General features: G+C 42.1%; 1 protein-coding gene across 1 annotated transcript in view; it reads left to right on the forward strand.

Annotated features, from left to right (window-relative positions):
- CLASP1 (cytoplasmic linker associated protein 1) overlaps positions 1 to 14,545 on the forward strand; it is a 188,584-nt gene that overhangs the window by 53,942 nt on the left and 120,097 nt on the right. Inside the window, exons 7-8 of the mRNA XM_064451239.1 lie at positions 313 to 410; positions 1,557 to 1,624. Of these exons, the coding sequence (XP_064307309.1) occupies positions 313 to 410; positions 1,557 to 1,624 (166 nt within the window). The remainder of the gene's footprint in view (positions 1 to 312; positions 411 to 1,556; positions 1,625 to 14,545) is intronic.

A 14,545-nucleotide genomic window follows, 5' to 3' on the forward strand; every position in this document is an offset into this window, starting at 1 on the left:
TTTTTGATCCAGTAAAGGTACCTATTGTACACAATGGGTGGAGCTTGGCAAAGGCAGCCAAGCTCCCTGTGTGCGTCCCTATGTATGAAACCTTTCATCTTATGTCTTCACTGCCTTTTCAGTTAGATTAGACCTGCTGATACTGCTAATATCTGAAATGCAGGGATGGAAGCCCCTTCATGAACTCTGTGGTAATTTTTAGTGTCAACTGTTGCTGCTGAGAAATATGTAAATTTCTTTCCCCAAGACAGGGCAGGGATTTATTTATCTAAATTATGAAGATGATTGATTTCTCTCATATCTCACATTCAGGTTCGAGATGCAGCAATAAACAGCCTCGTGGAAATTTACAGACATGTTGGTGAACGTGTAAGGGCTGATCTCAGTAAAAAAGGGTTACCCCAGTCTCGGTAAGTTGAGAATGTCCTTATGTCTTCACTACTTCTGGGCTGCTCTTTATTCCCTTCCTTCCCTTAAAAGGTTTCAGGAGCTGCATGATTGAACCTTTCCTGGGATCAGGGTTTGGGTTTTTCCATCTTACAAACACTCAGGTTTCATTTAATGTGGATCCTGTACCTTTGCCCAAGTACGCCACAGCATCTTTGGAAAACCCATAAAATTATTACAGATATGTAGTTAACTGATTTAAGATTTAATGTGGTGTTTTTCCTCTCTTCTGCATGGGTAGAGAAGACACTTCAGAGAAGTCTATGTTTACACAACTTAGAAGGCTGTCATAAAGAAAAAAAACCCCACAGTCAATATCATCAGTGCCAAGGCTTTCTTAAAAGAAAAACAAAAAATAAAACATCCCCCCCCGCCCAAGTCCCCCAAACCCCACACAAAAATCAAAGCCCTGTCCCTCTGCCTCTGCCACCTCAGATGTGGTAAGAAAGCAGCTCTGCATCTTGCTGCAATCTCCAGTGTGCAGGGTGGAGCATGGTTAGACCCAAGGATGGAGTAGATGGCAGTGTGTCAATGCACAGAGGGAGGAGGGAAGAGGTTTCAGAGGTGAGGTGCACGCAGCGGGAGGCAGTGCTGTTGCTGCTTGTTCTCCAGTGAAAACATCTGCTTCCACAATGTGGCTTAAAGCATTAAACTCTGTGAGGAGGAGTAATGAGATGTGATAAGGATCTGCTGCTCCACCAGGCCTGTGGCTTGAATGGGAAGGAAGCGTCATGGCCAGAGACAAATGTCATATGAAGTTGTCTTTTAAGGGTGTGTTGTGGTATTTCTGCAAGTAGTTAAGATAGGCAAAGTGGTAATGAACTGGAAATGCATCTACAACTAGACATGTCCCATCTTCAGTAATGTAGTATTTCCAGTTATAACTCTTACACCTCTGTATTATTAGTTGTTTCTCAGGTTTTGTTATCAGCTGTTGCATGTTGTGATATTTTTTAATTTAAAAAAACCTACCCTCCCTCCACGCTGACGTTTTTGACAGTGCTCCCAATGACGAGTGAAGCAAAATTTGTCCTATAGCATCTTAAATTAGAAGATTCCTGAAAGTTAAATTTGACTGTTCATTGTGTATTTCTTCAATTTTCAAACAGGTTGAATGTAATTTTTACAAAATTCGATGAGGTCCAAAAATCTGGAAACATGATCCAGAGTTCAGGTGGTGAGTAGAAGTACTTGTATTCTCTTTTTGGCCTTTTTAGCAATTTTCAGTTGGTGAGGCATTCAAATGGACACAGAGCAAGAATTCTGTCGGGGAAAACAAGTGTGGGTGATTGTTCAGAAATTTAGATATAGCTTTTGCAGCAAATAAAATTGACGTTTAGTTAGTCTGCTCTGTCGTCCTAGTAGTATCAGAAGGAGAATGAAGCATAAGTTTCAAGAACAGAAGGTGTTGTTAGAGCTGTCCTTCTCTTCCTCTTGAGTTTCATAACATCATCTGTTCTCAAGTCCATGTGCATCTTTGTTTAAATTGTTCATAAGTTAAATAGTAATTTAAGAGAAGAAACCTTTTCATTTTAATGCCCTAATAGCACAGAAAGTGTACGTATTAATGTAGTAGTGTTCCATTTAAAGCTCATACTGTTTAGGGATTGTATTTTCAAGTTCCTAAGTTTGCATACTTTGGACAGCCAAAGACCCTTATCGGAGCCTTAATTCTGTCTTTCTTGTCTGAGACTAGTATTTTGCTTACTTTAAAAACAAATATTTATTACTGCTTTTCTTATAGATAACCTTATAAGCTATAAAGTATTTTAAATAAGTATCATTCATTCTTTAGGAATAGATTTTTGAGAGAATTCTTGGGCATTCATCTTAGTGACTTGCCTGGTTGACGTGGGGCGGGCAGTGGACATTGTCTACCTGGACTTCTCCAAGGCCTTTGATATGGTCCCCCATAGTCTCCTCCTGGAGAAATTAATGCGTTATGGCCTAGATCAGTGGTCTGTGCAGTGGGTGGGGAACTGGCTGACAGGCCGCACCCAAAGGGTGGTGGTAAATAGCTCCTTTTCCAAGTGGCGACCTGTCACTAGTGGAGTCCCCCAGGGATCAATATTGGGCCCAATGTTATGCAATATCTTCATAAGTGATCTGGATAACGGGATCAAGTGTAGCCTGATGAAGTTTGCAGATGACACCAAATTGAGTGGGGAAGTAGACACTCCAGAAGGGAGAGCTGCTCTGCAGAGAGATCTGGATAGGCGGGAGGAGTGGGCCAGCAAGAACCTTACGAAGTTCATGAGTGCAGCACAGACTGGGATCCACCTGGCTGGAGAGCGGCTCTGTGGAGAGGGACCTGGGGGTCCTGGTGGACAGGAAGCTCAACATGAGCGAACAGTGTGCTGCTGTGGCCAAGAAGGCCAGCAGGGTGCTGGGTTGCATCAAAAAGGGCATTGCCAGCAGAGATAAAGAAGTCATTATCCCGCTCTACTCAGCGCTTGTCAGGCCACACCTGGAGTCCTGTGTACAGTTCTGGTCCCTGCTGTACAAAAAGGATGTGGACAGGCTGGAAGGGGTCCAGAGAAGGGCCACTAAGATGACCAAAGGACTGGGAAGCCTGTCATGCGAGGATAGGCTGGGAGAGCTGGGTTTGTTCAGCCTTGAGCAAAGGAGGCTCAGAGGGGATCTCATCATGACGTACCAGTACTTAAGGGGTAGCTACAAAGAAGATGGAGACTCCCTTTTTCCAAGGAGTCCCATGGAGAGGACAAGGGGGAACAGACACCAGTTGCTCTTGGGGAGATTCCAATTGGACATGAGAGGGAAATTTTTCACAGTGAGGACACAGTTAACTATTGCAATAATGTCCCCAGGGAAGTGGTTGACTCGGCCACATTGGACACGTTTAAGATTTGGCTGGACAGGGTGCTGGGCCATCTTGCCTAGACTGTGCTCTTCCTAGAAAGGTTGGACAAGATGATCCTTGAGGTCCCTTCCAACCTGTGATTCTGTGATCTTGTGATTCCTGCCAACAGCTGAGTAGAGCAGAGATGAGGAACATTGGGTTCCTATCAAGCTCACAGCCTCCACAAGGCCAAGAGCAGGAGAGGTGATGTCCCCAGTCTTTCCCACCATGCTCTTAGAAGCCAAGAGAGCAGAGAGCTGTCGGCAACCCTGAATTGGAAAAAAAAAACAACCAAAACTTTTTCACTTCTAGGCACCATTCCTCTTGCCATATCTATTTTAAAATATGGTAAACTTCATCCCTGCAGGATATAATAAAATTGACTGATTTGAAAATTCTGAAGTTATATTTGGGATTATTCAGAAATGATGTGATATTCTCTTGTATGTTTAGGAATGATGAAGACCTAGTGCAGGTTCCTCTGTGGTGGAATGTGTTAAAATCATACTTTTGCATAATGTGGGAAAATATTGGCTATATAGGTAGGTGAGGCTTACAGTTGAGAAACAATTGTCCTTGTAATTTTTTTTAAAAGGCAGGGAAGTAAATGTTTAATCCCTTAGCAAACATCTTAAGGCTTACAATCTCCAGGTGTTTGTTCTGAAATCCTAACTCAAACTGAAGCAAGCTTACTGCTGATCCAGCTTCTCTGCTTTCCGCTTGGTTAGGCTATGGTACGATTTTTGTTTTGCTAGCAGTGGAATAGAACAGGCTTTCAAAAAAGACAAAGTTAATTTGCTACATCATTGTACTACGTAGATTGCTGTCATCTGGAGTTCGAGGAGGCAGACTTGTGCTCTGTGGTGAGATATATTGCTAATGGTCTTTGTAAACAAATGCTGTGATGGGTGATGACTGTGGATGGCATTTATGTTGGGTTTGTTCTCTAGGGGTGTGAGGAAAGATTTTGCAGCTTAACATGCCCCCAGCCAAATTTAAGCGGGTTTTTCAAATCCAAATGAAGGCAATCTTAGTAGAAAAATCTGGTATGTCTTAACTGATTAGAAGAGTATTTACTATGAAGTCGATGAGGTACACGTAAGAATGAATTTCACTGAAGAGCAAGAAACTAGACTTAATTTATTGGCAATGAAAGTTTTAGCTGTGGAATTATTTTAGCATCTCTACATCCCAGAACAGTACCAGAGATATCACTTGCTAATCCTTGGCTTTTGAGAGGTGGTTCTAGTCTCTAGACTGAACATCCTAGTGCATGCTGTGATGTGATTCAAGGCTGCTGGCACCATGGAAAACATCAGAAGCAGCAGGATGGGACAATGGGGGTGACCTCTTCAGGGCAGACAATTCTTAGTGCCATCTCTTTCCAAGAAAGCAAACCATGTTTTAAAATTGCCAGGGAAGGATTCCATAGGAACATATTTTTTTTTCCATAAATGCAAGTAAAATGTCTTATGTGTACTAGATCTGCTAGTTGTAGGCTTCATTGAGAATTATTTTTTCTTTTTATACCCTTCCTCTCTCACTGTTTTGAAGATTTAACTTTCTTGCATGTACAGTGCCCAAGACCTTACACACCCTATCTCATGTCCTTGACTCCAATGATAGGCTTTTTGTGCTTCCAGATACATGTACTCCTGTCTTCTTTGCTCTACTTAACCTGATCTGCTGATGTCTCACTGTCCTTGCTTGCACTGTGGCTGGATGCAATCCCTAGAGAGTGTGTGTCTTAGCATTTCTCCTCCGTTGATCTCCTGTGTGGGCACTGAGACCAAAAAGTAGCCTGGGGGAAAGGGAGTTGGGGAGAGTGGGAGCGCATTAAGGGGTCAGAGAGCAAGGTGTGGAAAGGATAGGATCTCCCATTGCTCTGCCAGAACCTTTTAATCTTCCCTAACAATAAAAAGAGTCTGTAGTTCCGTGAGTTAATTTTAAAGTAGTTTTCATTTGTGAAGCTAATAATGAGAACATTAGTTATTAATATCTTTTTTTTTTTTTATGTATTTGAGGGGAGGGTTCAGTTTCCCGTAGTGCTAAGGCTGGCTTTGTTGCTTCTTCCTCGCCCTCCAAGCACAGCACAAATACAGCATACATGCTCAGCGTATCTAATGTGTCAACAGCTCTGTGCAACTTTCAGTTTATCTTTTTGAGGTTGTGTAAGCCAGTGGAGGAGGCTTATCTTCACCCGTGGTCACAAGTTTATTATGGCCTAAAGACAAGCTAAGGTTGTTGGGTTTCTTGTGTCCCTGACACCTCCTGCAGCTTTTGAACAAAGGTGATACTTTCAGTGGCTGTCAGAGTCACCAGGAAAGATGATGATAAATATTGCATATCCAAAAGAATTGCCTTTCTCAGGAAATAGCTGTCTCAGTCTTGTTAATCATTTGAGTCTGGCAGAGTACAGTATTGATTATGAGGGTGTCTATCTGTTATCATTAATACCACTCCTTTTAGACTGTAACTCCACCAGGCGAACAGACCACTAATGCTTTAACCTTCTGGTTATATGGCCTGGATCAGATGACTTCAGGCAATATGGTTCAGTTGTACCTTGTCTTACAAGCTTGCGTTAGTCCCTCTCTGTAGGTAGCAGGTGCTATTTCTAGCTCTACGCAGACTGCATGAGTGTCCCAGAGGTTTTGGGAGGCAGACTGGCAAGTGTTCATGCAGACTGCAGTCTGTAAGCCCTTGCCAGTGTAAAATGGCACTGTGGAAGGAGCAGCGTCAGTTCCCTCATGCTGGGTTTTCTGCCCTGAGCTGCTGCCTGTGTTGGGTGCATACTGGCTGCGGAACGACCCGGCTGAAAAGCAACAGGGTTCGCCCCTTGGGGAAGGGCTTTCATTGCCTAGGGTTAACACATGCCTCTGAAATGGAAAGGTTAACTGAAGTTATGTCATGACTTTTCACCTCACTAGCAAAGATGGTCTAACTTTTTTTTAATGTGGTCTTATGGTTGAATATGACGAATCTGTCCTCCTCTGGTGGGTAGCTCAGGTGGGTAACCAAGAGCAAGCAGTTGGCTAAAGTGTCACTCACAACTGAGCCTTGGCCCAGGAGCTCTGGAGTTGCACTAATTACAATCAGACTTACAAATGGTTGTCAGACTCGACATACTGCAGAACACGGTATCGGGCAGGTTGGAAAGCAACTGCAGCTTCTGAAATGGTGAAATATGGCAGAAGAACTGGTCAAAGAAGAATGATGACAAAAACTGGTCTCTTAGCATTGAGGCTACTGTCTGGGATTAGTTTCCTCTCGCAGGTCACTGAAGGTGCATACAAAAGAAAGCAGCTGCAGCAGTGTTTTTTGTATATCTGGAGTAATTTGGAGATGAGCGGGTGTTCTGTAAACTGTTGAAGATTCCTTCACTAATGCTTCCCAAGACCAAAATAAAGAGAACTCTTAATTCTGCTAAAAAAGGTGGTTAAAATAGTAGGGCATTTTCTGATCCCATGAATACATCTATTGAATCATCTCTAATCTGAATGTGAATTTTAAGTCTATGAAAATAATTAATAATGTTTCATATTTACTTATCTTTCTATACCATGGTTCATTAGTGCTTCGTTGAGTTTATCTTGAATTGCTTGATTATTTGGCTAGGCTTTGTTTTTATCATTTAGTCATACAAGAATCAAATGCATAGTGGGGTAGGGGAGGTTTGCATAGTAATCTGAGGTGTTTCATTAAGGCAGAGGGAGGTTTTGGCATGCTGAAGTATGCTGCTTGTTGCTAGGCTACCAGCAGTCCTTATAGCTAGCATATGAAGTTAAAATCCACGTTGGATTTCTCGATGATTCTTGGAGCATCTATGTTTTGTTATTTGGCATATAATTAGTCAGCCTTTTGAAGGAAAAATTATAGTTTTTCCCTTTTTGGGCTTTCAGCAAGCTAATTATTTTTTGTGTAACTGCTTTTGCTAATTATGCAGATGCCTTTTTCCCTTGGGACAAATACATTTTCAGCATGAAAGAGCCAATAATTGCCAGCGAGTCAGCTGCTGTCTTCATGTGGCATTGTGTGATGATCTTTAGCTGGATGTGATACAGAGAGAGGCTATTGGATGTAAACAGAGACTCCGAGAAATTCGTGCTGCTTGGGTTTTCTTGGTATTAGGTCTGGAAGGGCAGATTTTTCATGGATTTGAATTGACTTTGGATCAGACCTTGACTCCAGAAGACTTTATTAAGTTTTGGGACAGACTAAGAATTAAATAAGTGATCTGCTGAGAGATACAGGCTGATAGGAAACGATGACTCAAACCAAAGCTATTAGTAACCAAAATTGTTCAGTGTGGGTTTTTTTATGCTCTTGATCATTGCCATGTCATAATATGACATTCTTTGTTGTAAACCCTCCTTTTTTTTTAACATGCCACACAATTTTGGGGAGATGCTTCTACATTGGTGTGCACAGGGATGCTGTGGTGGTGTGCCAGTATGGTACCTGTGGGTAGGGAGGGGATTGAGCCTTCTTGTTCTGAAAGGGGGTTGAACTTTCTGAATTTTGATGTTTCTTGGGAGACCAAGATTTAGGGATGGTGGAGGTGGCAGTGCTCTTGGGCTGCAAGGAACTCAAAGCAGGAGATCTTAAAGCCAGAAGTCTGGAGCTGCAATCTCTTCCCCACAGCTACTTCTACAGAGTAAGGTGAGGGAAGGATGCAAATGCAGTAGTTGCCTGTGTGAGTTAGCGTTCTAAGAGTAAGCAGGTTAATAAAAACAATGCTACAATAGCAGATGTGATTATTCCGGTTACTGAAAGCCTATAAAGGACCAGTATTACTCTTGAGTGGAACCACTGCTGAATTTGAGATATTGCTTAAGGTAAGTATGTTGTTTGAAGGAATTCTGTCTGTGATGAAGCTGACAACTTGGAGGCAATTCGATGGAAACTAGAACTGTTATAGATCCCTGCGTTTTGCTGGTAATGAAGCAGAGTCACCAAAATGCTATTTTGATATTTAGTATAAGGAGGAAAAATCACCCACATTTGCCAAGTATTGCCATGCATCTGTGAGTGGGATACTGTTTGTTTGTCAATACGCATCCAAGCACCAGAATTACAGACTGGAAGGAGGGGCAACTGTCTGTGATAACACAGAGAGGTTTTGAACCAACAAACACTGTACTGTGCTTTTCTGCAATTTAATTTCCTTTATGGCTTATTCTCTGAATACTGTTTTCAAGTTGAAATAGAAAATTCACTTCATTGAGCATTCCTGTGGCATTAAAAAAAAGCTAGGACCTGCTTGGGGGGCTTGAGAGAGCAGTAATTTCTGAGTGATATTTGAATGAGTGCTATTAACTGATAGTACCTCCTTGTGGAAGGTATAAATGGACAGTATGAGCTCTGCTCCCTTTTTGTTACACAACTTTGTGAATAAGCATATTAGTACCTCCTGGATTTTAAACTGTCCGATTTAGAAGGGAGGGGTGTGAGCAAGCAGGCATAGGAGGACACATGGCACTCAGCTGAATGCTGAGCAGGCTTTTATTTTGGAGGAGAGGTGGGAATCTTCTGCTAGGTCATACAGAGAAGTCATTCAGGAGGGTGGAGAGTTTGCTGGTGGTTAAGTTGCTGAGATATGTATTGTAGGGCTGCTCCCGGAGCACAGTGCTCTTCCCCAGCATCTCACAAGCACTGCAGAAAATGACTACAGGGAAAGGTAGGTGCTAATGAACATGCCACAGGGATGGATAGGTTTGTTTGTTAGTGTCTGAATATTTGCCTGTTAAATTTCTTTTTAATGGTGTGAAGAGACTGAAGCAATCTGGCAGTAAAAGTGGCACTTTAAAAAAAATAGCCTGTAAACATCTGTAGCCTGGTGGCATCGAGCTCTGTTTAAGCTTCCATAAAATATGAAAAATGATCTGTTTGACGGGGCGAAGGAAGAGGGTGTGCATATATACAGGAACAGAACAGGTTGCGAGAGGTGAAGGACAGGTATTTTCAGATACCCTTCCTGATCTGTGATGTTTTTGAGTGATCACCGAGGCTTTAATTTTCTGTTTCCTTTTGCAGCATTGGTTGGGAAGAATAATTAAATTGGTTATAAGTACTTTCGAATTAACATTGAATCCCAGTTGTAAGAATGTGACAAATAGAGATATCACTGGCTTTTCTGCATTTTTGTGTTTTTAGCTGTGTTTCTTTAACAGAAAGGATATCTGTGGAAGTCAGAGAGGCTGGAGGGGGACTAGGTGAAATGGAAAGGCAGATGAGCTCTGTATCTATTCACCTGTGAAGAAATAACTTACAGGATGGAAGCATGTAGTGCATTTATTTTTAGTACCTGTGCCTTTCATCTTAGCTTTCAGAGGAAATTACTTCTGTAAGCCATCTTTGAAAAAGCTGCATCTGTTTTCTTTTTTCTTCCCCCTTCTCTCTGTTTGGTGTACCTGTTGTCCTGTTGAAATCCTATTAGGAAGTCTGAGGCTGTTGCCATCTGAGTTGTATAGACCTTGGTTTTGTATTGATGTTTTCTGTGTCAAGGTGCGAGTTAATTGGCAGCTCTTTTTGTAATGGATTAGAAAGTGGAAATCACCTGGGCAAATTAAATGCTGTGGAATTGACACTACATGTGACAGTATGTGCCATTTCTGTGACCAGTTCTTAATTTTAGGGGCTTGGATCCTTTTGGAATATTATGGTTTCATGATGCTCTTCCAAGGCAATTACATGCATTTTCAGAGGAGGCATGGAATTGCATGTGTGTGGTGTTACTTGTGAACAGTCAGTACATGCCTCCCAGCTCCAGGAACAAAACACCAAAACCTGTCTAGGCTAATTCTCCTTCTCATTGTGAACAAAATCACCTGTTACTGGACAGTGTCACCATCTACACCTGAGACACCTCTTTAGGCTGGCTCCTCCTGTCCAGGTCAAAAGAGGCGTTGAGAATAAACTATTATTTTTCCAAAGTTAGAATTGTGTTGAATAATTGATGTACTTAACTGCTTATTGAAGAAAACAAGCACATATTTGTTGTTGTTAATGAAGCATGATGAAATCATCATGCTGGGAACTTTTCGGGTTTGAAAGATCAGCTGATGGAATGAGGAGCCTGTGGCCATAGTCCATCTGGTCTTATCTGTTGGGAGATGTCTGACCTCCAGGTCACCATTGGTTGTCTGAACTGCGGTAGTAGCAAATGTCAGAAGAAAAATAAGTGTGTAAGTTGTTAGTGCTATTGTGTCTTCTGGATTGAATCCAAAGAACCTTGATGCTAGGATTCCCTTACAAAGAAGCAGTAGACCAGAGTTACTTTAGTTGCGTGTGTATCATCACTTCCCTAACCCCTGATGGTTTTATATGAACACAGAAATGCTCTTTTGGCAAAGCTTTGGTGTAACCAAGCGGAACCACTTTACCACTGCATTGCATGGTATTTCCAAGGCATATGCATAAAATGTAGGTTAAAGGAGTGGGCGGCTAATGATGAGATGATGCTGGTCAGTGTGGACCTTGTGAGCAAAAGATTACATGCACAATTCCATTAACACTGTTGGAGGTTAAATGCATTAATATCCTGCACATCTGGAGATGAGCTGCTTTTTATGCAGGGCCTGTTCTCTTCATCCCCTTTGGTAAAAGTACCATGTGGATCTGAGAGACTTCAACAGTTGTCTTGAAGAACGCATGCAATTTGGAACGCATAGCAAGGATGAATCTACAGTCCAGTGTCCGTAACAAGAATGAGGATGAATTAGAAAAGATCCTATACCCTTCCCACGGAAACGGCAGTAACATCTGGTAAAGCTGTGGAGGCCATCACAATTCAGTAATGCTTACTAGTGTGGCTGTTTTCTCTGCTGTGCTCTTTTCCTCCAGTTTCTTTCATGTCTTTTTATATCAGGTTGGTTTAATCTGTAAAACAAAGCTTCAGATCTGCAGGGGTCATTGTTTTTAAAATCTGTGGACCAGTTTCTTGGTATCTTCTGTGCTGCTTTGCCCAGGTGGCTCTCCTTTGTAGAGCTTTTGTCAGAAAGAGTTTAGGGGTCGAGGCTGGAGCAATATTAACTCCAGTGTCATTTTCACATGAAAGGAGTAACGCTAAATTCACGTTTTTGATCTGTTAGCTTTGTCATTTATTGTACACAATATCTTCCAGAGGCAAATTTATCAATAGGATACACGTGTGCGCACATACACATATTGATCATTGTGAATGTAGCAGTGATTTTAAGTCAGCCTTTTAATTCTCAACAAGTCTCTGAGATGGGAGTACAAATTACTCAAATATCCTAAAGGAAGGCTGTACACTAAGGGCAACCTGGTGTGAGTAAAAAGTATCCCACAGTTGTATATTCTGCAGATTTGTAAAGCTTATTTGGGTCATGTTTGTTTGTGTTTTATACTGGTTGCAACACTTGTCAGGGAAGCACAGTAAAGTACTTCAGTGAGAACAAGTGAAGGTATCACATGCTTTCTGCTGTTATGGAAAGAATTACAAAAGTGTTCTTGACGTAGGAAACTTTGCCTGAGGCCTGAAAATAGTTCAGTCTCCACAAAAAGCGGTGGAGGGTAGGGGTCTTCCCTTTTTTTTTTTAATGTTGGCTGGGTGCTGGGTTCTTGAGAGTAGTCTCCTGATACTTCTAATAAGCAAATACTCTGGGCTGTTTTTATATAGCATCACTGTCCTAGTTAGAATTAAATTGCTGTCCTTAATCAGCAGTCTCAGCAATGGCCAAAGACTGCTTGTGGGGGAAATGAAATTTTTTGCACCTCTTGTGGAGCACTTTGAATTCCTGTGCTGCTGCTTTCATTTATTTGATGAGATTTGTTTTCAGGTTGAGCATTTAAGAAGTGAACTGAGTTCAGCTGCTCTCTGAGGACAGCAGTCACCCTAAGGTAATCGGTGAAATACAGGACAGGCTTTTAGGGGGAATAAGAGTACATGACACATGCGTGCTTCTCCTGCTGGTGACAAAGCTGGAGCTTCCATAACCATGGGGTTTTATTCAAGTGTCTAGACGGAAGAGCACCTGGTTGATTTCTAAAGAACCTAAGAACAAATGCTTGCAGGCATGAAGGTCATCTCATATCTAGTCACTTTTCATATTAAAATCACTGACCTTAGGCTGGATGAGATTAGACTACCAAGTCCATTTCTGAGAAAGACCTACTAATACAGATGGTGTATCCAGTGTTAACGTACAGTGGTACAACAATAACTGCAATTGCAGCTGTGTGAGTCGGGGGCATGAAGAGGACCTTTTTTCTAAACACAAGATGAGTGCTGATTTATTACTCCACTGGGAAGTACAGTTAATGCATTGTCTGTACTTGGCCCTGGTCTGGCATTACATTGTCCTCCTCCTTCATTATGTTTGGCTGAAGTGTTTTTTTTGTAGCGCAGATATAGTGATGTGAAATAGAACAAAACCAAGCTATCATAAGTAAGAGTCCTATTTTTGTAGTATTAAGACACCAAATACTGTATGACTAGTTTCTTCTGCCTGCTGAAGGAATTAATTCTGCCCTACTGCTCTGTCAAAGGAATCTTTTTGTTGCATTGTGCAAAGCAGTTTGAGTCTCTCTCTTGTTTATTCCCCTGAAGCCCAAAACTGCAGACAGCCCTGAATAATCCTGGCTTGGTTTACACCCTACAAGTAGCCTGCAGGGAGCTCACTGTAGCCAAATCTTCATGAGGAAAACTGCTAATGGCTGCTTCTTTGCTGTTGGCCTTCAAAGTCAAGCCAGGTGAATTCTAGCACAAACAGTACACTATAGAGAAAGAGAGAAACACTTTCATTCATGGTACGGTGTTGCCTGAACTGCTTTTCTCAAGAAGGGCAAAACCTGTAGCAACTACATTTCCAGACCTACTACATTTCCAGACCTGCTCCTTTTCCTGTGGCAGACCTGGTCCACCTTGCTTCATTGCTTGTCAGGGCTCCACAAAAGTCCTTTAGATGCTTCACACGGAAGTCTGGTATTAGATGCAGATGCTAATGTCCAATTAATATGAAACGTATCTGGACTTCATTGAGTCCAGGATGGATAGTGGTTTGATAGAGTTTTGGATGCACAGGTAGGAAAGATAAATTTACGCTATATTTTTTTAGTCCAAATCTGCTCCCTTTGTTGTTAATGAACTCTTTCTAATGATGTCAATGGGAAATGAACAGGGCTGTTTTAAAGTGCCTGTTGACTATGTTGTAATAGCCTTGTATAGGTGTGTTAGGCATGATTGCTCCTAGTTTTTCAGAACAAAAGGGGAAATAGAAGTTTTATGTATGAAACAGCATTGGCACTGCTTCTCTCAGCGTTTTCTTCATGCAGATGGCATTGGCTCGTGTAGTGTTGGTGCTGCCTCTACCCCCATGCCTCATTAAGACTGTTCCCTTTGGGTGTGGTGCGGGTGGAGGACAGATGTGTGCATCTTTAAGAAATGATGCATGTCTTCCACATACAACTCTCCTGAGTAATGGGACTCCTATCTAGTGGAGCTCTGGCTCATAATGAGACCTGACACTTCTAATTAGGTCTGCTTTATGAAGAATGGGTCTAACTTTGTTCTTGATCATTTCTATTTTTCCCCCTGACTCCCCTGCCAGCTCTTGCCTGTGAGCAGGAGGGAGCAGAGGCAGTCCTAGAGGCAGGGCTGGCCACGCTTCTCTCCTGCTGCTGATCAGCCAGTGCACTTCAACTCTGATTTACACTCCTGCTGTTTGACCTCTGTGCTGGGCAAGAGCTGAATCTGCAGAGACTTCTAATCACTCGGAGCTTCTATGATGTGGAGAGACAATCACGCTTCTTTTCACTGGAGACTTAAATAAGATCTGATCCCAAGTTTCCACAGGCAAAATGTTTATGCACCAGCTCACTGAAATCTATTCTGTCTTCTATGTCCCCTCCCCCTTAAGAAGTGTCATACTTGTCTCTAGTGCTTTCCTCAGATGTCTCCTTTTTTTTTGTTTGGTGTGTGTGTTGGTTTATTTGGTTTTTTTCTTCTTTTCTTTTCTTGCTTGTTTGTTGGGTTTGTTTTTTGTTTTGGTGATGTGCTGGATCTTGTCTCACTACTGTGGGCTTTCTCCAAGGGTCAGAGTCTGGACTGGGTCTTGCATATGCACATTGTGCTCCTTGCTTGCTGCCCCCCTTCATGTTGCTCCCTGAAGCCTATTTATTATCATGGGCTCTAAAGCAGTCTTGTCCCTATTTTTATCCAAACTAGTTCTTGTTTATAGCAGCATGGTATAAGCAGCTCTGTGCATGCCATTG

This window comes from Phalacrocorax carbo, chromosome 5 (assembly GCF_963921805.1).
Source record: "Phalacrocorax carbo chromosome 5, bPhaCar2.1, whole genome shotgun sequence".
Taxonomy (NCBI): domain Eukaryota; kingdom Metazoa; phylum Chordata; class Aves; order Suliformes; family Phalacrocoracidae; genus Phalacrocorax; species Phalacrocorax carbo.